This window comes from Euleptes europaea, chromosome 18 (assembly GCF_029931775.1).
Source record: "Euleptes europaea isolate rEulEur1 chromosome 18, rEulEur1.hap1, whole genome shotgun sequence".
Classification (NCBI taxonomy): domain Eukaryota; kingdom Metazoa; phylum Chordata; class Lepidosauria; order Squamata; family Sphaerodactylidae; genus Euleptes; species Euleptes europaea.
In genome coordinates, this window is record NC_079329.1 from 42,100,085 (window position 1) to 42,124,485 (window position 24,401).

The 24,401-nt window shown below is 47.0% G+C and overlaps 1 protein-coding gene across 1 annotated transcript in view; it reads right to left on the bottom strand.

The window, feature by feature from the left end:
* Nucleotides 1-24,401, bottom strand: part of POLR1A (RNA polymerase I subunit A) — a 139,834-nt gene that overhangs the window by 58,111 nt on the left and 57,322 nt on the right. Inside the window, exons 20-24 of the mRNA XM_056864736.1 lie at nucleotides 17,274-17,356; nucleotides 16,608-16,773; nucleotides 5,687-5,905; nucleotides 3,947-4,161; nucleotides 2,050-2,217 (exon numbers count right to left, since the gene is read on the bottom strand). Coding sequence (XP_056720714.1) covers nucleotides 2,050-2,217; nucleotides 3,947-4,161; nucleotides 5,687-5,905; nucleotides 16,608-16,773; nucleotides 17,274-17,356 — 851 coding nt within the window. The remainder of the gene's footprint in view (nucleotides 1-2,049; nucleotides 2,218-3,946; nucleotides 4,162-5,686; nucleotides 5,906-16,607; nucleotides 16,774-17,273; nucleotides 17,357-24,401) is intronic.

Below are 24,401 nucleotides of genomic sequence, written 5' to 3' on the forward strand. Positions count from 1 at the left end.
TGGTTCACAACAAGCTCTAGGTCTCTGAGTTGCTCCTGGCCAAAGTCTACTGACTGTATAGTGACCTAATGACCTCAGTGTAGCAGCCTTAAAGGGATTAGCTTCTTTTAATCTCATCATTTTATGTATGTTTGCTCAAAGGATGCTGGCTACAAGAGGAATGTGCATTGTCTTCGCTATGCCTTGATCTTGTTAATCATTAATCGTGGTATACCTTGCCTAAGTTCCATTGTCTAAAGTATTGATCAACCTTGCTATTCATTATGTGTCTTTCTTAATAAAAACCTGAGAGCTCCACTCAGATGGCAGAGCTGGTCCTCTCACCAATCCAGATACAGTTGTGTATCAAGGCACTTGCTATGTGCTATCCCTTCATCTGGCGCCCGTCAAACAGGGACCGGATCCCAGCCCGCTTACTTCACCCGGCACGGGCTTCGAGGTGCACCCTTCATTCTGTTTAGAGAATCCCAGGTAAGTATGGGCTCCTCCCTCTCTGCTGGACAGCAGAAGCATGTGGAGGAATTGAGCTATCTTTTAGAGAAGATAGGATAGAGCATTTCCAGCTCGCAGCTTTCTCAGCTGGTTCAAGAAATAGGGGAACAGTGTCCTTGGTATCCTGAACAAGGATCCTTAAGATTGGGAGACTGGGAAAGAATAGGAAAGGTTCTTCAAACTGAACCAAGAGCATCCATTCATACTCTGCAGCTCTGGCATTTGTGTCGGTATGCCATTGAGAAATTTGGTCCCTCTGACAGTCCTCTCCTTACCTTATCAACTGTCTCCCCTCCATCTCAGTATCATTTACTTGTAGTAGCTCCTCTATCTGCACTTCCTGAGTGCTCAAGTCCTCTTCCAGAGGAAAAAACAAATGCAAGTTCTCTAGGTCCTGTGATCAAAAATGCCTTTGAACAAATGGTGGAAGGAGTGACAGAGAATGGCAAGGTGGAGGCTGAGGGACTGGCAGAATCATTGGAGGTATTTCCTATCACATATGAGCAGGATGCACAGGGAAATGTTCAAATTAATTAATTATTCATTACGTGTCTTTCTTAATAAAAACCTGAGAGCTCCACTCAGATGGCAGAGCTGGTCCCCTCACCAATCCAGATACAGTTGTGTGTGTTTTCTATCAAGGCACTTGCTATGTGCTTTCCCTTCAGGTCAGGGCAGTGACACATTACCCACAGATTAAGTAAGGATTGTTGGATAATTATACGGCATATAGTGCATGTGGTTTTCAAAATTAAGGTGCTAAGTATCCAACAGTTTGGCTTAATTCACTGTCCCTTTGGCTCCTGGATCACATTCCTCCAAGCCTTCAACATTCCCTTGCTTGTTTACTTGTCCACCTTCCTTCAGCTGATAACCTGTTATTCTGCAGCTCTGTGTGAGGTTTTTATCCTTTTCAGAGTTTTTGTAACTCACCCCACTACCTGCTCTTCTGACACCTTGTTTCATGAACCATCCTTCCCACTCAGAAGCAAACCATAAATTCAGAATTACTCTTCAAAATATATTAAGATTACTCAAGGCAATTAATAACTCAAACATTTCCTATATGCAGAAAGTCAGTCTAACCTGTGAAGTGAGCTTAAAATCTCAAACCTGTCATGACAGAACTCCCCTTGTTCCATTTGCATAATTTTCTTACACTCAGAGGTTGATCCTTTTCACCCAATGGTGGTGGAAAGTGTTATCAAGTCGCAGACGACTTATGGAGACTCTAGAGGGTTTTCATGGCAAGAGATGGTTTGTAATTGCCTGCCTCTGTATAGCAACCCAGGACTAACTTGGTGGTCTCCCATATCCAAGTATTTAAATTCTAAGATCTGATGAGACTGAGGTATCCTGGGCCAACCTAGGTCAGGGCTTTTACCCAGTACAAATCACTTATTTCAGTCGGCCCGGCAGGTATATTTCCAGATAGTTCAGGCTCACCAAGCAGGTACCTTACCCTTCTTTTACTGTACCCAGCTTGCACAGAGCATACAAGTCTAGAGCAGGGCATTAACCACAAAATCGCACAGAGACAATGGGACATCACTTCACCTTGGGATACCGAGAGTGACATTCATTTCACCTCGTCCAGCAAAGTGGAATGTGTTGAGAGTCATCTGCGTGGAAGGCTCCCCGATGCTCTGGGCAGCAAGAAGTCCCACCGCTTCCCCCGGGTCACAGAGGGACTGCTGCCACTTCAGATGCAGCAAGGCCTTTAATCTGAAGACACAGAAAGGAGTTGACGCAGAAAGCAAGAACGATGCGCAGTCAGCTAATAAAGAGTCAGTGGCTGGGGGACTGACAGAAAGGAGAGTTTACAATAATAACAGCAATAAGATGGTTGGTCATAGAAGTTATAGAATCATAGAGTTGGAAGGGACTACCAAGGTCATCTAGACAACCCTCTGCACAATGCAGGAAATTCACAACTACCTCCCCCCACACCCCCAGTGACCCCTACTCCATGTCCAGAAGATGGCCATGGTGCCCTCCCTCCCATCATCTGCTTAAGGTCATAGAATCAGCATTGCTGTCTCATTGACTAGCATCCACCTCTACCATTATTCTGTCTGTGTGCTCCAATAAAATAATTATTCAGCTAAAAATCTCTTAATTAAAGAATAATTAAGATCCCTCTATAGTTGTTCAGGCATACAAGCCAGTGAGGGACAGTTAACAGTGAATTTGAACTGTACTTCTGAAATATATTTTAAATTTCAGGTAATTTCAGAGAGTCAGTAACACAGGAAGATGCAAATACCCCCCCCACACACACACAAGCCACTAAACTGGTACACAAAATGATGTAAATCAAGAGGAGCTCTTGCGCTAGTCACATCATTAGCTTCACACTCTCTGACAGAAATTTCCACCGGCTATGTTTGGTCTACTGGAATGATGGAAGTTTGTACGTGTGTCTTATGACGACTCAGTGCTACAGTATTAGAACTACTTGTTCAGCCACTACTTTATAAGGACAACATTAAAGGTAAAGGTCCCCTGTGCAAGCACTGGGTCATTCCTGACTCATGGGGTGATGTCACATCCCGACGTTTACTAGGCAGACTTTGTTTACAGGGTGGTTTGCCAGTGCCTTCCCCAGTCATCTTCCCTTTACCCCCAGCAAGCTGGGTACTCATTTTACCGACCTTGGAAGGATGGAAGGCTGAGTCAACCTTGAGCCGGCTACCTGAAACCGACTTCTGTCGGGATCGAACTCAGTTCGTGAGCAGAGCTTATGACTGCAGAACTGCAGCTTACCACTCTGCGCCACGGGGCTCCCTAAGGACAGCATTACTGATTACCAAAAAGACCCTCTTCAGCTGCTACAGAAGTAATTATTGGAAAGTAAAGCAGAGAATCAACCTGCTTTGGTAATCAGTTAACACTAAAGTAAGTAAACAACAACAAGAAGAGCTGGTTTTTATACCCTGCTTTTCTCTACCAAAAAGAGTCTCAAAGCAGCTTACAATCACCTTCCCTTCCACTCCCCACTACAGGCACCTTATGAGGTAGGTGGGGCTGATAGAGTTCAGAAAGAACTGTGACTAGCCCAAGGTCACCCAGCAGGCTTCATGTGGAAGAGCAGGGAATTGATCTCCAGATTAGAGTCCACCTCTTTTAATCACCACACCATGCTGGCTCACAACAACAACAAAACATCCCCCTCTAAAAGTCCTTAATTATTATAAAACCCTAGTTAATCCTGGAAATGCGGGCCTTCTGTTTAGAGACTGTAATAAGCTTCAACTCCATATTAGTGGGGCTTCTTAAGTAAGCAGAACAGAGCACCACATACTGGCAATGAGACCATTGCTGTGAGGCTCTCTGCTATGAATCTGTGCTATGGTTGTCCTTCTTTGGGGCCATAATGCAGCAACAGAGGCTGAGATCTGGACGTGTAGCCTTGTGCATTCCAAGCTAGATGCGGACTAAATAAAATTACCACCTCTCCAAAGAAAGTTCAGATTGACGACAGCTGAGTTCATTCCGAGTGCTCCACTCTGTAAGGAAATTCTCTACGTCGTTTTCAAATGTTTCTGAAACCGAAGCAAAATAGATGTCCGGCTGCCAGGTACCCAGGCAGGGATCAGGGCATTTCGCTGCCTTTTTCTGATACTTGCTTCGTCTTTTCTCCTTCAGTCCGTACCACATCTTCAACAACTGAAATTGAGGGCAGCATTCCAAGTGCAGAGCGAGTTATTTTTCAGTGTTCTATACAGACGTCTTACACAAATTCAGAAGGATTCAATCCTGGACACATAGATCAAATCACTATTACATCTTATAACAGCAAACGTACGAGAGCCTCTCATAGCATTGAAGCAGCAAATCTGCATACTTGCAACCATGGGGAAAAAAGGTTAGAATTCAGAAAATTAAAGAAAGCCCAAAGAGGCAACCTGAGGACAGCAGCTTCTTGCTCTCAAGGAGCCACAGAACACAGAGGGACGCTGAATGTCAGTTGCAGGGGCAGAGGGCCCGTGTGGGGCTGGGATGTGAGGCGCTTATTTCTCAATCCTGATTTTTCTCCCCACTCATACAGTATGACAACGGACAGGTAAAAACAGCACCAATACCCTTTGCACTCTGCCACACGGGCTCATGAACAGATAACTTCCTGCTCATTTGGCTCCAGACTTCAATATCCTGGGCAATCTCATGTTAACATTACAGTGAAGTTCAGAACTATGTGAGCAGGTGATTGCTCTGCAGTGGGGGGCTATTATGCTGAAAGGGTGGGGGGAAGAGAGAAGGAAAGTCCTCATCCCTAATTCCTGTGGGCCTTTAACACGTCACTTATAACAACAACAGCAACACTAATTACAACAATAATTGATATTCCGCCCTCCTTCTGCCAAAGCAGAGTTCAGGGCAGTTCACAACACAAAATAAAAAAATGCTATCAATAATGTATATAACAATAAATATAAATTAGATAAAGACAAAGCATAACCACAACTCTAAAACATGATAGCGCCTAATCAGCAACCCACCCCCCACTACTTGCCAACGTCTACACTACGCTATATACAATACATTGGGCAGGTCAACATCCACATAACCTGATTAAAAATGGAGAAGGAGCTGGCTGGGAACAGAATTCAAACACGAGGAGCAGGCAGGGGGGCAGTCAGTGTCCCAGCCAGCCAGTGAGATGTCCACAGATGCGAAGCCATCGTTGTCTTCAACTACAGGCCTGGTGGAACATCTCTACCTTGCTGGGAAAGAGCCGTCCAGGCCCAGGTCTTCACTAGGTGAAAAAGCTGTGGCTGTGGCTGAGGACAGCCAAATGGTCTTTGGGCCGGGGATCACCAGGAGATTGTCAGAGGCAGAGAGCAAGGCTCTCTGGGGGCTATGACAAACTTGATGGATTTCAGAGAAGTCTCTCCCTATGACCCCTTACACACCCTTAGCTTGTTTTAAACATTTACAACATGACAAAAGCCACTGCAAATTCAACGGATGGTTCCCTACAGGCTTTCCATGCACTAGCTGCTCCGCACAGGTTATCTATTCTTACATCAAGGTACCCTGAAATTTTTGTTTTGCTACACAGCATGCATAATGCTTGTAAACAATGGGGTGACATAATGAAAATTTATTTCTTGTATAAATTACAATTAACTATAACTTCACATTAAAATTCTGCATTGATGAAGCACTTATCAATTATTGTCTGAATTACCTGAAGAGTTTTAGGATCTCGTCCATTTACGAGTTCTCCACTAGGGATTTGGGCTCTGATGCCCGCCAGCTTTTTCTGAGAAAACCGCAAAAAACCTCCTTTCCTGAACGGCTGCTGGTGTCTGGCTTGCCACCTCTGGATAGAGCTGAACTGTTCCTTTGCATGTCGAGGGTCTGTTTTTACCAGAACCTCATCTAAATGTTTAGATTTCTCGATTATCTGTAAAAAATTGATAAAAAATTAACCCTTTTAAGTGGCCTTACAAAATTTTCGTCATACTTCATACTACACATTCCCTTACACTGAGCAGACATGGCCAGACTCTCAAATTGGATGAAGAAGAATCCACTGGAAGAACACGAACAGAAATGGCAAACATTTTACAGAAGACACACAGTGAAGTTAGAACTAAACTGAATATAGTTATGATCTCAGAGACCAGTAAGACCAGCAAGAATAGTAACTATGAAAAATGTTATTGTAATATTTTGATTAATATGTTTTGACATAGCCTAAAATAGAAACTAGATCGATAGAACAGAAATAAAAATGTATTAGTGATAACACCTCACTATCTGAAGTCTATGTGAGTAACAAGAATACTTTCGCTTTTACCGGGATAAAAGAACACCCTGGCTGAGAAATAATTGGGAACTCCGCACTCTCCCTCCCCATCAAAAAAACACTGATTGGCTGAGATAAGACATCTGATAAAGCAGTAAAGACGTTATCAAGCGGATCTCTGGGTAGACTAAACAACTGATTTTTTGATGGACGTGACAAATACCAATTGGATTCCGTGACGGTTGAGGGGAAAGAGGCATAAAACCCTCCCTCCCCTTGGTCACAATACCTTTTCCGGGTTAGGAAGATCAGCCTGCCACGTACTTAAAACTGAAATCTCTGCTGATTCTGTAGAAGGAAGTACAAAATCACGCTATACCGGAAGCTCCCCCAGTGCACCAAACAAAGGGTTTACTACTAAGAACTACAAAAAGGGGAAGACAAAAGGTCTGCACCTGCATTATTTTCGGCTGACTTCCTGTTTCCTGTGGCTGTCGACCTACAGTGGCCAAAAAAACTTGATGGTATTTCAAACTTTAAAAAAAAAAATTTCACCAGTTCATTGAAGATTTTTAAATGAAAAACACAGCGATTTTGCTTGGTATAAGCCAATAGTCTATCCATATACTGGAGAAGTAAATCAGTGAAGAGAGTAAAAATGGAAAAAATCCAAGATCTGTTTGCCCAGCAGTATGAGGCATCTGCTAGATGGTAAGAACAAATGTTAAAAAAACAGGAGCAGATGGCAAAGCAGATGGAATGGATGGCTGTTACAATGAATGTTGATATCCAGTCAACTACCCAAAAAATAAATGAGGAAGACCTCAAAGGCTCTACAGAACTGCCACTTGATGACAAGAAAGAAGAAAGACAGAGGAAATACTCGGATGAAATGGGAAACCTCAATAAACAAACTGCGATAATCCTGTTACCAACAATGGATTTGACAGTGAAGGACTTTGATTTGTGTCTCTTTAATCTGCCTGAGGAAATCTTTAACATATGCTTGGAGGACTTAATAAGCAAGAAAATTGGAGCTGACAAGATCCCTTTACTTGAATGTGGGATGGAACAGACTACAACCTGGATTTACTATGAAGACCATCTGTATGCAGAAGAGACTTCAATAATGACCTCCAAGGATGATTTCCGACATCTATTGCTATTGGAGACAAGAAGGAAATGCTGGAAATTCCGAGCAAAGAGACTAATATAAAAGAGTTGGGTCTTTCTTGGTGATATGATTAAAGGGAATGGGTTAAACGGACTGGTTTAAATGGAAAGAGAATCATAATTGATATTGATTTATTACAATATTAATATGCTTAAAAAGGATGGGCGAACTTTGTTGAAAATTACATACATAAAATAACTATTCTTTTAATGAATGGAAAGAGATGTTGGGTAATTCTTTTTATTATTATATAAACACCTAGCGATAATCTATAATTTTCTGGGGGAAAGGAGGCGTGGAGAACTTATTGTGAAAATTATTTTTTGATGGATCAACCTAAAGGATAAATTTTGATTTAATCCCATGTATACATTTTGTATAATGGCTAATTAGGATATTATAAGATTTGTATTAGACAAAACAGGAAAAGGATGAATTTCTTATATAGATGGGGATTATAGTGTTAGCAAAAGTATTTACAATTTATTTTTAGATGGAAGCAAGTGAAGGGGAAGTCACTTTTATTTGTATTAGAAATTTTATTAGATTTTAATTTGCATTTATTAATTTTTATAACTGAGTAGTGATACTGATATGATGTAATAAATGAGAAAATAATAAAAATTCTTTAAAAAAAAGAGAGAGAGAGAAAGGGGGAGTTGTGGTTTAAAAATGTCAAATTATATGTACCTGAGGCATTGCGAGGGGGTTTTAGGGCTTGCTCATGGCGCTAAAATGGCAGGACATTTTGGATTTGTCAAAATTTGCACCTGCTTCGTCGGCAATTTTGGTGGCAAGGAATGCGGTAGGACTTAGACTCTTTTATCCGCAGCTGTCCTGTATGTGCTAGAGCAAAACGTCCCACGGGCAAACCACCAGGGTTATTAAAACCCTTGGAGACACCCCAAGGACCATGGGAAGTTATTGCCATGGATTTCATGACTCATCTGCCCCTCAGCCGGGGGAAAACGGTACTATGGGTAGTCACGGATCTTTTTTCCAAACAGGTGCACCTAGTCCCCTGCACGGGCATGCCTTCCGCTCCAAAGTTAGCCCGTTTGTTTGTGTCTAACGTCTTCAAATACCATGGTTTCCCGCGCAAGGTGGTCAGCGACTGCGGCTCAGTGTTCGTGGCTGTCAGCTCTTGACCCATCGAACCAGAAATCACCACAGAGACAATCAGATTCCAAGCAGATGGCTTTACTGGTCAAATAGGCAATACAGTGCATGAAAAGCAAGATGAAAGCTATGGCTAGTCTTGCCCGTTATTTGGAAATATAAGGCAGAGAAACGGCAGGAGATTACAAAGCATAAACAGAGCATTATTTCCCAGGAGTGGCGTTCCCAGGCTTTGGTATGTGTAGCCGTCCTTGAGTCTGGACGGTTCAGCAGAGAAATGAAAGGAAACATCTAAACCGAGATAACAACCTGACATCCTGCTCCCCTTAAGTCCCCCTCCCATCCGGCAAGCGGGCTGGTCTGTCCGGGTAGGTATTGTGAAAGGCGTTGACGAGTTTGGGGGCGGAGACATCCCGTGCGCGAACCCACTCGTCATAGGCAGGGGGGAAGTGTTTCCAGCGGGAATCCAGGATTTTGGAGACTTCGAAATGTTCCTCCCCCCCACCATTATGGGTTGTTCAGGAGGCGGCTCCGGGTGCCATTGTGGGGAAGCAATATGGGGCTTTAGAAGGCTGACATGGAAAACGGGGTGCACACGCCTCAGAGTTTTGGGGAGAGACAGTTCCACCGTGACAGGATTTATGAGGCGGGTGATGGGAAATGGGCCAATGTATTTAGCACTGAGCTTATGGCAAGGATGGGTGGAGCGCAGGTTCTTGGTGGAAAGGTATACCAGGTCACCTACTTGCAGGTCCCTACTGGGGGAACGATGCTTGTCAGCCTGCGCCTTGTATTTGCGCTTGGCTCGGTCCAGGTTGCTAATCAGCCAGGGCCATGTTGTACGGAGGGTGTGTGCCCAAGAGGCAATGTTGGCATACCCCTCCGCCTCTGATCCTTCTACCGGGGTGATAGGACAGAAGTCCTGTCCATACACCGCATAAAACGGGCTGAAACCTGTGGACTGATGTACAGCATTATTGTAGGCATATTCTGCAAAAGGCAACAGTTCCACCCAGTTATCTTGGTGGTAACTGACATAACAGCGCAAATAACATTCGAGTACAGCATTGACACGTTCGGTTTGACCATCGGTTTGGGGATGGTATGCACTAGACAACCCTTGCTCCACCCCCACCAATTTGAGAAAAGCTTTTCAAAACTTAGCAACAAAACTACTTCCGCGGTCGCAGATTATCTTGCGCGGAAACGAATGTAGTCTAAAGACATGTGACACGAAGAGGATGGGCCAACTTCTGAGCGGAGGGGATCCCCGCACACGGAACCAAATGTATTTGCTTAGAAAATAAGTCAGTGATAACCCATAACACAGTTTTCCCCCCGCTGAGAGGGAGATCCGTCATAAAATCCATAGCAATCACTTCCCAGGGTTTGCTGGGTATTTCAAAAGGTTGCAGTAGTCCTGGGGGCTTGCCTTGAGATCGTTTGACCGTGGCGCAAACAGGACAGCTGCGAATAAAAGAGTCAATGTCAGAACGCATTCCCCCCCACCAGAACTGACTGCGCAACAGGTGAAGGGTCTTTAGGAACCCAAAGTGTCCAGCTGTTTTTACTCCATGAGCCAAATGCAAGACTTCTTTTTGGAGCGTTTTGGGCACGTATAATTTCGAGTCTTTGTACCAGCAACCTCCTTGTTCGATTACATCGGGAGGCAGGGTTTGAGTAGAGCGTTCCATAAGGCATTGTGCCCGAAGGGAATTTAAGAAGGACTCGGAGACGGGAACCCCCCCTTATTTACGGTGGAAGCAGGAGCAGATATGGGGGTCGACGAGGGGGAAGCGCTTACGTGCGGCGGTGCGCTGACTGCAGGCGGCTTGGTGGCCGGTTGGGTCGGAGGAGTTGGTGCGTTAGCTACTGCGTGCTTCCGTTGTGGGGGCAGTGTTTGGGATCGGGTTTGTACAGCCAGCACGGGTAGGGCTTCTCTTTGCGCGGGCGTAAATAAAGAGTCTGTTGGCCGATCGAGTTTCACCGGGTATTGAGGCAGTCTGGAGAGAGCATCCGCGAGAACGTTTTGTTTTCCAGAGACATGCTTCAGGACAAAACGAAGCTGAGCAAAGAAATGCGCCCAATGCTGTTGTTTCGCGGACAATTTATGGGTCCCCGTGAGGGCAGCTAGATTTTTGTGGTCGGTCCAGACTTCAAAGGGTACTTTAGACCCCTCCAGGAATTGTCGCCACAGAGTAAGTGCATGGTGAACGGCTGATGCTTCTTTCTCCCAAATGGGCTAGTTCAATTGGGAGTGCGCAAACTTCTTTGAGAAGTAAGCGCAGGGGTGAAGGAGACCATTTGGTCCTCTTTGGAGAAGGGCCCCTCCCATAGCCACGTCGGAGGCATCGACTTGCACAATGAACATTTGATTCGGGTCTGGGTGCCGTAGCACGGGCTCCGAAGTGAAAAGGCGTTTGAGGGCTACAAAAGCGGCCTGGCATTGATCAGTCCACAGTATCTTAGCGGAGGGTAACGTAGCAGAGCTTCCTTTACCCTTTGTTTTCAGTAGGTCGGTGATGGGCAGCGCCACTTGGGCGAAGTTAGGGATGAACCCGCGATAGAAATTAGCAAAACCTAGAAACTGTTGTACTTGTTTGCGGTTGGAGGGAGGGGTCCAATCGAGGACGGATTGGACCTTGGCCGGGTCCATGCTAAGGCCATGGTGGGAGATTATATATCCCAAGAACGTTATTTTGCTCTGATGAAATTTGCATTTAGCCAACTTTGCAAAGAGTTGGTGATTGCGCAGGCGCTGCAGAACGTCTCGGACCAGAGCGACATGCTCATCCATGGTTTTTGAATAAATAAGAATGTCATCTAAATAAACTACCACCCCGCGGTACAGTAAATCGTGGAGGATTTCGTTGATGAGTTGCATGAAGACCCCCGGAGCTCCTTTTAACCCGAAAGGCACCACAAGGAATTCAAACATTCCAAAACAGCTAGAGAAGGCAGTGAGGGGTTCGTCTCCCTCGCGGATACGGACGCGGTAGTAGGCTTCTACTAAGTCCAATTTGGAGAATATACGTCCCTCCTGCAATTGTCCCAAAATATCTGAAATCAGCGGTATAGGGTAGGCATTGGCTTGGGTAACTGCATTGAGCTTTCGGAAGTCGATGCATAGGCGCAGGTCGCCCTCCTTTTTTCGGACGAAAAATGCGGGGGCTGAGTTGGAAGCATTCGATGGGCGAATGAACCCTCTGGCAAGGTTTTTGTCCAAAAAGTCCCGTAGTACAGTGCGCTCAGAAGCGCTCATAGGGTAAATCTTACTCTTGGTTAATGTGCAGTCTTTCACCACCTCAATTGCACAGTCAGTGGCCCGGTGGGGGGGGGTAAGGCATCACATTCTTTAATGTTAAAGACATCCGCAAAGTCCTGGTATACATCAGGTAGGGACGGCGGTGATGGGACATCGGAGGTTAATGCTGGAGCGGGTGGAGACAGCACCGCAACTTGCTGTCGGTGCTGATCGCATTTGGGGTTGGCAAAGGAGATAGTGTTCGTCTCCCAGTCTATACTGGGACTATGACTTTTAATCCAGTTAATTCCCAGGACCACTTCAAATCGGATAGGGGCTATGGTAAAGTCTATTTGCTCCCAGTGGGAGCCAATACCCATCGCCACCCCTGTAGTGCGATGATCAACTGGGCCCCCCTTGAAATGGCTTCCGTCCATTTGGGCAAATTGGACGGGGGCTGGTAAAGCCTCGGACTTGACTTTGAGTGCTGCAAATGTGACCTCATTGATTAGAGTGCGACCGCAACCGGAGTCAACGAGTGCTTTAACGGGTAGTTGGGGACCACCTTTATAGTGTTGTAAAACTGCGTCCACATAAATGGTGGTTTCCACTTCCTTCACCTTGGTGGGAGCTTTCGGTTTAGCAGGAGATTCTGCAGGGGTCTGTGGAGACGCTCCACTCACCACAGACCGGAGCCGTTTTTTGACAAATCAAGGGGGGTTTCCAGGTTCAAAGCTGGAGGATTCCATGGGTTTTCTTCGTCAGAAGATGGAGAGTTGTCCCCCAATGGGGCATTTGTAATCCTGGACCTGGCGGGGTCACTCGATGTAGGAAGGTTAGATGAATCCTCAATATGAAGTGCAGAGGGTGTGGGTCTTCCCGGCGCTGCGCTCCGGGTGGCCGCGGTGCCTCTGCGTTGAGGTCGTCCTCGAGCTCGGGCTGCCATGCTGGGGCGAAAGAGTTCAGGGCGATGTGGGCAGACTGCCGCAAAGTGGCCCAGTTCCCCACAAGTGAGGCAAGCTCCTCTTTGAAACCGTGTTTCGAGATCCTGGGGTGGACGCGCGGGTTTCCGTGGATTGGGGAGCGGTGCCTTGGGCTGGGGTTTTTGGACGCTTTTCTCCTTGTTTCTTTGGCGGACAAGGGAAATAAACGCCGGCGGCTTTCCACCTCCTCGGCTAATAGAATCCAATCCTCGAGAGTGTCGGGATCACCCCGCATATACGACCAGTTCAGAATGTCAGGGTGTAAGGCTTCCCTGAAATGGTGAATTAGGGTGGCTTCGGGCCAGCCCACAATTCTGCTTGCTAGTCTCTGGAATTCATCGGCAAACTCTCGAACTGGAGTAGAGCCTTGTCTTAGTTGTAGAAGCTCCGCTTTGGTTCGTTCCCCCAGAAAGGGATCCTCAAACCTCCTCCGTAAGGCAGTCATGAAATTGTTGAGGGAACGGATGGAGCGGGATCGGGTGTCGAACTGGAGGACCATCCAGTCGGCTGCTTTACCTGTCAAAAGGGAAGCCACATAGCGAACCCGGCTGTCCTCTGTAGGGAAGAACTGTCCTTGTTCTCGCATATAGCTGTCTACCTGATGCAAGAAACAGGGCAGGGTTTCGAGAGATCCATCGTAAGTAGTTTTCAATTTGAGTTGTTTCCAAGGACCGGGCATGGGTTGGCCCGGTTGCACGGGTGCCCTGGGTGCAGGTAAAACGGGACCTCCGGGAACCAGGGGTTGAACAGGCACATTAGAGGGTGGCTGGGCTGGCACTCCCTGTTGAACCGGTACTGCGGCCCCCTGTGGAACGGGTTGTGCCGGAGTTGTCAGGGCCTGTTGTAACTGCCTGTTGTCCTGAAGCAAGCATTCCATTAGCTCCTGGAGTTGATCTACACGGCCAGATAGCTCCCGATTCTGAGCTCGTAACAGGTGAACGTCCTCACCCGGGCCACCTGTACGATGAGGTTTGCTTGTCCGAAAACTTGTGGCCCATTGAGAACTGTCCCCATACAAGTCCTCTTCCTCAGACTCCTCGGAGTCTTGGCGTCGTTCTGCGAGGCGGCGTGCGCGTTGGGTCGTGCGCGATGGGGCAAATACCGGGGAAAACGACAGACCCAATGGAGGACCGCTCCGTCCGGAGTCTTTGGGGCGGCCGCCTGTCCGCGCCCGATCCGCAGCCAACTGCTGCTCTTTGTCCTTTGCGGCTTGAGCCTCGGCTTCCGCCTTAGCCGCTTCAGCAGCTTCCCTATCCGCAAGAGCCTGTGCACTTTCAAGTCTCAGAGCGGCAGCTGCGGTAATGTGCGGTAAAAGTTCCGTTTCCAGGAGCGTGAGTAGGGGGTCGGGCTCCCCACCTAACAATGGTTGCACATCGGCCCCGAACGTCGGGGTCAAACGTTGAGCCAAGGTGGCTATCGTGGTATCCTTTGTACAATCCGCAAAGAGGAGGGCTGTCTGGATAGCGATCCTCTTGGCTTCAGCTTGACAGTCAGCTGCATTGGGTACCAAAGAAAAACCTGCCGGTGCGGCTCCCGCCATGGTACCTTCCCCCAAGGCGACAGGACGCCTTAGAGCCGTGGATGAGAGAGTCTCACGGGCAATAAGCTTATCCAATAAACCGGTTAGTATTTGTAAGTCCTCAGTTGCCAGCCGGGCATCATCCAGCAACTGATCAAAATCCTGGAGGTCTAAACCAGCATTAGTATCCTCCGACGTTAACATCCAGGGAATTCTCACTAGAGATTGCCACTGCGTCTGGATCAGTCCACTCAAGCGGCAAACCTCAGAATTAGTTCTAAAGAGTTCAGCTACTATGTCCCGTAGGAGAGTAGGATCCTCCGAGGAGGACTCCAGGGTTCCAAGAAGTAGTTGTCACGGTTCACTCGAAGAGCGCCCTCCTAGCTCCCATCCGAGTGGCAGGCGAACCCTCCGGGGCTCCAGCCTGACTAAAGAATCGATCGAGAAGAGATAGCTGTCATAATGTCAGCTCTTGACCCATCGAACCAGAAATCACCACAGAGACAATCAGATTCCAAGCAGATGGCTTTACTGGTCAAATAGGCAATACAGTGCATGAAAAGCAAGATGACAGCTATGGCTAGTCTTGCCCGTTATTTGGAAATATAAGGCAGAGAAACGGCGGGAGATTACAAAGCATAAACAGAGCATTATTTCCCAGGAATGGCGTTCCCAGGCTTTGGTATGTGTAGCCGTCCTTGAGTCTGGACGGTTCAGCAGAGAAACGAAAGGAAACATCTAAACCGAGATAACAACCTGACAGTGGCCAAATTTTGGAAAGCTTTCCTTAAATTGGTTGGGGTGGAGCAGGGGTTGTCAAGTGCTTTCCACCCCCAAACTGATGGACAAACTGAAAGGGTCAATGCTGTGTTAGAATGTTACCTGCGTTGTTATGTAAATTACCACCAAGATGATTGGGTGGACTTACTGCCTTTTGCAGAATATGCGTACAATAACTCTGTACATCAGTCCACTGGATTTAGCCCATTCTACGTGGTCCATGGTAAAGAGTTCGGACCCCTTGGGAATGTGGATGTATCGAGGGAGGAGGGTGGTCCTGAAATTTCCGATTGGGTACAGACCATTCAAACCCCATGGCCTTGGTTAACAAAAAACCTGGAACGTGCCAAACGACAGTACAAAGCTCAAGCCGATAAACATCGTTCGCCTTTAGGGACGTTTAGGGTGGGGGATCTGGTGTACCTCTCTACCAAGAATTTGCGATCCCTACGATCCTCCAAAAAACTGAGTGAGAAGTACATCGGCCCATTTTCCATTGCCAGAATCCTTAATGAGGTTACTGTAGAATTGGTTTTTCCCAAAGCATTGAGAAGGGTTCAGTGTTTTACGTTAGCCTTTTGAAACAGTATGTACCCTCGTCCCAGTGGCATCCAGAAAGTCCCCCAGAAGTACCTAGGTGGGGGAAGAGGAACATTGTGAAGTTTCCAAAATCCTTGATTCTCGCATCCATCGGGGTGGGTGGGTTGGAGTACCTAGTTCATTGGAAGCATTTCAACTGGAAGCTTTACAAATGGGTAAAGCATCGTCACGTCTCCGCCCCTAGGCGTTTCATGAGTCCTATCCTACCAAACCCTCCCCTTTGGACGTGGTGGGAGGGGGGCTTTAGGGGGGGCAGAATGTCAGGCATGGCCTGGAAGGCATGCCTAGACAGCAGGTGGCCTCCAAGGACTCGGTGTTGTTTAGCTCTAGCCTTGTTTAGTCTAGTGATACTGTGAGAATGAGATAACTGCTACCGGCCATGGGAACCAAGGGGTCGTCCTGGCAACCCACGTCTGGCAACCAGCTATGTAATGTGTTTTCCTTTATTATGTTCTGCCCTGTTGCCTCCCATAAGTGTCCATGTACCTTTCCCCGTTAGATTCTACTTTTCACCTTTGTGTTTTCCCTGCAATAAACCTGCGTCTAAGGATACTTGCCTGGACTTCTGGTTATTGGGATTTTACAGGTGGACCCAGAGCTGACAACAGGAGCTAATTGCAAGGAGCACCTTTCCCAGATCTGTTCATCTGAGGCTGAAAGCAAGCAGGAGAGGACAGCAAGTAGGTGTGGCTGAAAGGAAGGGTGCAGCTGCACAGGTACAGTTAGGGAGGCAGTCCTTCAAGCAGAGCTACAGTGGCAAAAGGCATGAAGGCATCCCTCTAGTTTCCCGGAGTAAGGAAAGGACTTCATCACTACAAATTTGTAAAAGAGATTCAAAATAGCAGCTCACTTCTTGTGAAATAATACATCCTTCTAAGTACAAGACCACTTTCAATACCCATGGAAATTAACAGGCGGAAGATTCGCAAAATTCCTACCTTGTAGTTCTCTACAATGAAAGGGAACTGCTTGGGTTGCAGGAATTGTATTTTGGGAACGTTTAAGCCATCTTCTCCATAGAGAAACTGCACAATGCTGCCGTCACTGTCTCGTACAGTCAGGTCATAATGAACTATCAGCCCTTCCAAATGTTTTATGATACACCTGTGCAAAAAAACAAAAACAATAAAGATGACTGTTTTGGGTTGCCACCCAAAGCTATTTTCCCAAATGAATGCCACAGAGGGCAGAGTCTCCAAGAGGTGATCGAGAAACATCCAGAGTGCTGAAGACTGCATGGCAGGCTTCACAGGCCAAGAGGCGCGCTCATTCAGCCAATCAATCATGTGTCTGAGAGATCTCATTTGAAGGAACTCTTTGTCCAAAAGCCGTTTAGCAACATGCAGCCTCACAAACACACATGAAGCTGCCTCATACTGAACCAGACCCCTCTTGGTCCACTGAGGTCAATACTGTCTAGTCAGACTGGCAGGGGCTCTCCAGGGTCTCAGGCAGAGGTCTTTTACATCACCTGCTACCTGTAGCTGGAGATGGGGAACTGAAGATGGGACCTTCTGCATGTCAAGAAGATGCTCCACCACTCAGCCACAGCCCCTCCCCATAGCCTCTGTTTTGTATTAAAAAATTAAGAAAGAAGCTTTTACCTTTGAAGGTATCCAGATCGGCTGGTTTTGACAGCTGTATCCACCAGTCCCTCTCTACCAGCCATACAATGAAAGAAGAATTCCTGAAACACAATTACAACCTCAGTGACAGAAGAAAACATATCCACCCAGCAGCACACAATCAGGCTCAGGTGCATCATGTATGTTCTTAGGTAGTTGTTACAACCTTTGCCGAACACACCAGCCTGGTGAGGATGACAGTGCAGGATCTCATCTACCCTGACAGTTAATTAAGGTCGCTGCAAAAATAGTAGATCTATGGCTCTTTTAATCACAGATAAGTGCCAAAATTTAGCTTTTTAATCTTGCTGGGGAAATAACGAGCACTATCAAGATGTATTTTGAAATGCACCTGTTGCTTATCTTTAAAATAATTTGGGGACCAATCATATCATCTAGAGGACAATCACATGTTAAAGTTAGAAATATTTATCTCACAGTTTCTGTCACTTTCACTATAAAAATGGAATGGGCAAATCAGGTTTTCTGTGGTGGTTCAGCCAAAGAAGATTACAGAACGTCACTGTGTGTGGAGGAGGGGCTTCCAAACTTTTCAAGATATTCCAAGACAATAATCTGAAACCTGATTTCATGTATTTAGTTAAGTTTGAGAAATGTGAGATTTGATTTTCACTGCATGTGGTTTTTCTATGAGAACAGGAATAACTAGCAGTTGTGTGTGTTTGTTCTTTCCTAATAAAAAGAGTTATATTTCAATAAAAGTAATGAATCTCACAGAAAGTTTTATGTTGGTTCTGCTGGTAATGATCAAATACTTAGACTCACCCCATCTCACTGTACTATAGAAGATAAATCTCTCTTAGTGAGTTCTATGTTATATAGATCTGACGAGGTCTTTGTTGTCTATTAGCTAATGAGAAGAATTCTCATGACGTTGAGTGGTGCAAACCATTCACCAGATACCAGTTAGCTAGTTTATTACAGCTGAATGTGGCATCCTAAAAATAAAAAAGATAAAGGGCTCCCTTACATGTAGACTCATCTTCCCCTTCAGCGGCTTCTGAATTTTTGTTGTTGCGGATGAGGACATTCTTACCGGAAAGTCCATGCAGCCACTATTCCAGGAACCAGGGGCGAGCGGGGGGTGGAGTTGTGAATTTCCTGCATTGTGCAGGGGGTTGGATTTGATGACCCCTCCCACTCCATGATTCTATGTTTCACCTGGAGGCCCACTCCCACATCACACAGCCTCATCAGAAAGCCTCTATCTGCCTACAACCTACAAAGGAAGCACTCTTAGTGGCCAAAGGGCCCAGCGAGGAGGTCTGGTGAACACAGCCTTGTCTACTTACGTGAGGGCTTATTCTCTCCTGAGGCGAAGGGCATCCTGAGCTGTGGGTTGTTTTCCTCTCCATCCGGGTAGGCAGGACCAAAACTTTGACTTCCTGTCTCCCTTGGCGGGAAAACAGCCTGCAGGAAGCCAGTTACCATCTAGACTAGCTAATTTGCCAGCAACGAGACTAACTCACGAAGAAAGAACATGTGTATAACATAAACTTGTTTTAAACTTCAAAGAACATGCAGTAAACATAAGAACCGTAAGAACAATTTTTAGGAATAAATGCTTATTATGTCTTGATTGTCAGTTAATTCCTGGGTGGGGCAGGATGCCCTTCGCCTCAGGAGAGAATAAGCCCTCACGTAAGTAGGCAAGGCTGTATTCTCCACTGTGGCAAGGGCATCCTGAGCTGTGGGGCTTTATAGAGCTCCCAACAGGGTGGGTAAGAATTATATGTCTGCTACTCGATTACGTTTTGTAAAAGTCGGCGTCCGAAGGCCGTCTGGGCTGAGGACCATGTGTTGATCCTATAGTGTTTCACGAATGTTGAAACAGAGGACCAGGTGGCAGCGCGACAGATTTCCTCAACAGGCGCCTGTTTGTCAAATGCAGCCGTGGTGGCTGGGCTACGGAGTGAATGCGCCGTGATACCCCCTGGTGAAGGAGTACCGTTCGCTTTGTACGCCTCAGAGATACACTGTTTGAGGGTGTAGCTGATGGCAGGGGCTGACATTCTCTGACCCTTGTTGGGGTTAGCTATTCCTATGAACATGAAGTACGACCTTCTAATTTCAGCTGTGCGTTTAATGAAGATGCCGATGGCTCTTCTTAAGTCTCAGGTGTGCCATGTTGCCTCCTTCGGACCAGAAGGATTGGGGCAGAAGGATGGTAAATTAATTTCCTGACTTCTATGAAAATGTGAATTTATCTTGGGTTGGAAGGTGGGGTCTGGAGTGAGCACCACTTTGTCTTTGTGGAAAACGCAGAGGCCTTTCCAGATAGATAAGGCCCTAAGCTCACACACCCTCCTGGCTGAGGTGATGGCTATATGAAAGAGAACTTTCATTCGGCCTGGATGTTCAGGGAGCCCTTGATGTGCTCCACACGAATAGAGGGAATGTTTGCCTGCGCCCATGTAAAGATTGCCATCGCCTCTTGGTGAGGGGACGAGGACCGGGTACCGCCCTGTTTGTTGATGTGTTGTCGGTCCTGATGAGGACGTGGTGATTCTTGAGTGTATCTGCAAACTCCCTGAGAGCCAGTTGTACCGCTCTGAGCTCCAGGAAATTGATGTGGAGTCGTGATTCCTGGTGCGACCATTGTCCCTGGGCTAACTGGTCGCCCAGGGTGACTCCCCAGCCTGTTAGGCTGGCATCTGTAAATACCTGAATAGGTTCCACTTGAATGTATTGAGTCTCCTTCCTGAGGTTGGTTGGATTGGACCACCAAAGGAGACTCTTTCTGAACCTGTATGGTAAGGCTATCGTTTTGATCTTTTTCTTGGTAATGTCTGACTGATGTGGTCTCAGGAGCCACTGTGGTGGGCGCGAGTGGAATCGAGCCCATGGGACGATCGCTATGGAAGCTATCATTAAGCCCATGAGTCTCGCTAGGGACATGAGCTTGGTAGTCTTTAGTTTGGCAGTGTTTGAAGCCAAGGTTATTATTTTTACCATCCTCTCTCTGGGTAGGGATAATGAATTTGTTTTGGAATTGATCTTGGCTCCTAGGTGAGTCATGGCCTGGGAGGGCTGTAGAGAGCTTTTGAGGAGGTTTATAAGGTACCCGTGCTGTTGGAATACCTGAACAACTCTGGTTGTGTGAGAGAGTGATATCTGTGGAGTTGGGGCACAGATCAGGATGTCATCCAGGTAAGGATGTACCTGGACTCCCTCCTGTCTGAGAGCCGCTATTACGGAGATGAGGGTCTTGGTGAGATCCTCGGGGCAGAAGTCAGGCCAAATGGAAGGGCCTTGAATTGGTAGTGTTGTTGTCCGTACGCAAAGCGCAGGAAACGTCTGTGGGAGGGATGGATAGGGATGTGGAGGTATGCCTCTGTGAGGTCCACATCAGTCATAAAGGTGCCAGGGAGGAGGGATTCCACGATTGATTTGACCATTTCCATTCGGAAATGTCTGTGGATCATTCTTTTGTTGATATATTTCAGATCCAAGATTGCCCTCCAGTCCCCATTCTTCTTTGGGTCAGTGAAGAAAATAAACTCCCTGGCACCTTTGCTGGCTGAGAACCTGTTTGATGGCCCTGGTATGTGACATATGTTGAATGGCAGCTAGGGTTCTGCTGTGTTTGCCCTTCCTGTAAGAGGTGGGGGAACGGAGGAAGCGATCTAAGGGTTGGGATACAAACTCCAGAAGGTATCCCTGTGTTATAATTTTGAAGACCCATTTGTCCAGATTGGACTGAGCCCACCTTGCGGTGAACTGTTGGAGTCTCCCGCCTATGTGGCTGGCATCACTGTGTGTTATTCTTTGTGAATCTATCTGGTTTGTCTGATCTTGGTTGTGATCCTTGTGGTCTTTGGAATCTGCCTCCCCTACGAAAGGGACGGGGGTTGCCCCACGATCCCTGGGAAGAACCCCATGAGCCTCTCCTAAAGTCCTGTCTAAACCTGGGCAAGATCTTAGAGGCACGAAAGGAAGGATAAGAAGTTGTCCGCTGATCCTTTTTGATTTGCATTGGGAGCACCTGTTTTTTGTCTTTGGTCTCTACCAAAATGCTATCTAGTTTCTCCCCGAAGAGCCTGCCTTCTTTTATCGGATAAGTGTTGTTTCGGCTTTGAAATCAGCCGGTCAGGCCCTCAGCCAAAGAGCTCTCCTGAGGGAGGTAACCGAGGACATGGACCTTGCCACGAATGATATGGTGTCAAGCGAGGCATCAGCCATCAGAGTGGTGGAATTAAGGACTCTTTCAAGGCCTCCTGGGACTCTAAGGTTGTCCTCTGGGACTAATTGCATGATCTTTTAAATCCAAAGATATGAAGCCCTGGCGAAGATAGAAGCGGTAGCGCTGGCTTGTATGGCTAGGGCCGATGCTTCATGAGCCTTTCTGGCCAAGAAGTCTGACTTTCTATCCAGCTGATCCCGTAGGGATCCTACCCCATCCTCTGGCATCAGACCTGGGAACTGCAGGTCAAGCACTGGGGCGTCAACCAGGGGAACATTTAGAATTGTCAAAGCATGTAGAGCGAGAGTGTAAAGTTTTTTAACGTTCTGAGGAACCTGTCTGTTGGAGGAGGGATTTTCCCACTCCTCTCTGACTGCTCTGATGAAAAATTCTGGAAATGGGACCAGATTAGTGTGGGACTGGGGTCTAGGAAAACATTCCTTGACCCCTTGTTTCAATTTTGACTTAGGTTCCTCAGATAGGTTAGTATCCTCATTCAAGTCGAGGGCTAATATGGCCTTGGACAATAGGGACTGGTAGTCCTCCCCAGAGTACAGCCTGTTATGCTGTTCTGTGGTTTGGGTAGGCTCCTCGTCTGAATCAAATTCACCCTCCTCTTTTTCTTCCTCTTCATAATCCATAGAAGAGGTAAGTGATTTTGAATTATCTGTCTGTACTTCGTCTGCTTCCCCCAATTTGGCCTTCAGAGCAGCTTTTGTGGGACATGATCCAGTTACGTTGACACCTGAGGTACTGGGGCCTGAGGTGCTAGGATAAAACTGCTCCTCTGTTACATTAACCGTATTTGAGGGGGAGGCCATCCAGGAGGGGGGCCAAACGCGTCTGAAAGATTGAAACGCCTGCCATTGGCGTTGAAGAGCGCAATTGATCAGCTCGTCGGCATTCTGCCAAGAAATAAAATGGCTGCCCGCCATTTGGAAAGGGGAGGGGGGGTTGCCAACTCCTGGTGGGAAGGGGGCGGCTACCGCAGTATTACCCATTCCCGTCTGATAAAAGGCTGCCGCCTCCGAGTTCGCCTGAGCGCTGGGGACGAAGATCGGGGCGTTAGAAGAGTCGGGCGTGCTCCGCATGGCTTTCTGTCCGGCGCCGGCTTTAGCGCCGCGTCTGTTTCTTTTCCCGCTCTGGTGCTGCGGCGCGGACATTCGCACCTTTTTTACCTTATGCAGCGCAGGGGACAATTCCTTAGGCGGGAGCTCAACCGGCTGAAAGGTACACCCTAATGGTCCGCCTTCATGGCCATTGGGGGAGCCGGGAGCCTTTGAGGTGGTCTGAACCAGCCCACTCTGAAAATCCTTCTCGGAGAGAAGGTCATCCTCCTTAATACTAATGGCGTTCGCCATCTTAAGTCCTGCTCGTCTAAAACAGAGGGAGAAGAACACAGGGAGAAGAACACACAAGGAGGGTCAGGGAGGTTGGCGAGGTAAGGAAGTATTAGGAAGGTAAGATTACAATACAAACTCACGATAGAGAAGGTAAAAAGGTGAAAAAAGGGCTATTCGAGCTGTTCCTATCTAACCTTTGGCACAGAGCTGTGCGAAGGTGCCTGCTCTACCCGAAGAGGCAGGACAGAAATTGGCTTCCTGCAGGCTGTTTTCTCGCCAAGGGAAAGTAAAAGTTTTGGTCCTGCCTACCTGGATGGAGAGGAAAACAACCCACACTCAGGATGCCCTTGCCTCACCGGAGAATGCTCTGTTCTGCTCCTCCTTGTACCTATCAACCTACCTACCTTCCTCCCTAACCTATCAACAGATGTAGAGAGACCTCCTCATCCCTTGGAGGCTTGAAGAGCGCTAGCTCTGTACTTGGACAGGGCAGCTCCTTTCAGGAAAAGCCCCATCCTTGTTTCTGTCACTAGGCCTCAACGCAGGTGAGAGTCTCCTTGCCGCATTTGAGCAATTGGGTACTGAATACCATTAAGCTGTGCTGCAACATGGCTCATAAACCTCTATGAAGAACTACCAGAGCACAATTCCACCAGAGCCGTGGCCACGTCCAATGCCTTAAGGGGAAACATTTTTGTACCAGATCTGGTTTACCAGCCACCTAATGGTATTCTTCACCCTAACCCTGGCCCAGGCTAGCCGGATCTCGTCAGATCTCAGAAGCTAAGCAAGGTCAGCCCTGGTTAGTATTTGGATGGGAGACCACCAAGGAAGTCCAGGGTTGCTATGCAGAGGAAGGCACTGGCAAACCACCTGTTAGTCTCTTGCCATGAAAACCCCAAAAAGGGGTCGCCATAAGTCAGCTGCGACTTGACGGCACTTTATACACACAGCCCAAACCCCAACATGGCACCCTGTGGGCACTATGGTGCCCGCTGACATTTTTCCAGATGCCCGCCAAGAGTTCTTAAAAAATAGGAGGGGGCAGATGGCGGTTCTGATCAGTCACTGGAGATCTGATTGGCTGCAGAGATGTTAAAAACACTGCTTTCACAACAGCTGCCACCACAGCCCAAGGATCCTCACTGAGTGACTGAAGGTGAGCTGTGTGTATGCAAGAAAGTATTTCAAAACAATATGTTCATTTAAAAGGTATCCTGTTAAACAAAGCTTCTTGTTGAAATGTCGAAGATTTACGATTAGAGTTTTATTTATTTCTGAAAACATTTATATCCTGCCTTTCCTTGTGATTCAAGGCAGCTTACAATAACAGTTAAAAACCTTTTCAGTTAAAACAAAGAATAAAATGCATATGGAAGGGCATATGGAAGGAGGAAGTCCTTCAAATATCTACAACCTTCAACTTATACATCGCCTTGCTCCACCTCCTTGGGCAGTCAGGTACCTACTGAGTGTTATGAAATCTACTGGCCACTGCCATCAAATTGGGGAGTGGGTACTTCTCCAAGATCTATTGGATTTTGCCTTGAGGAAGAAATT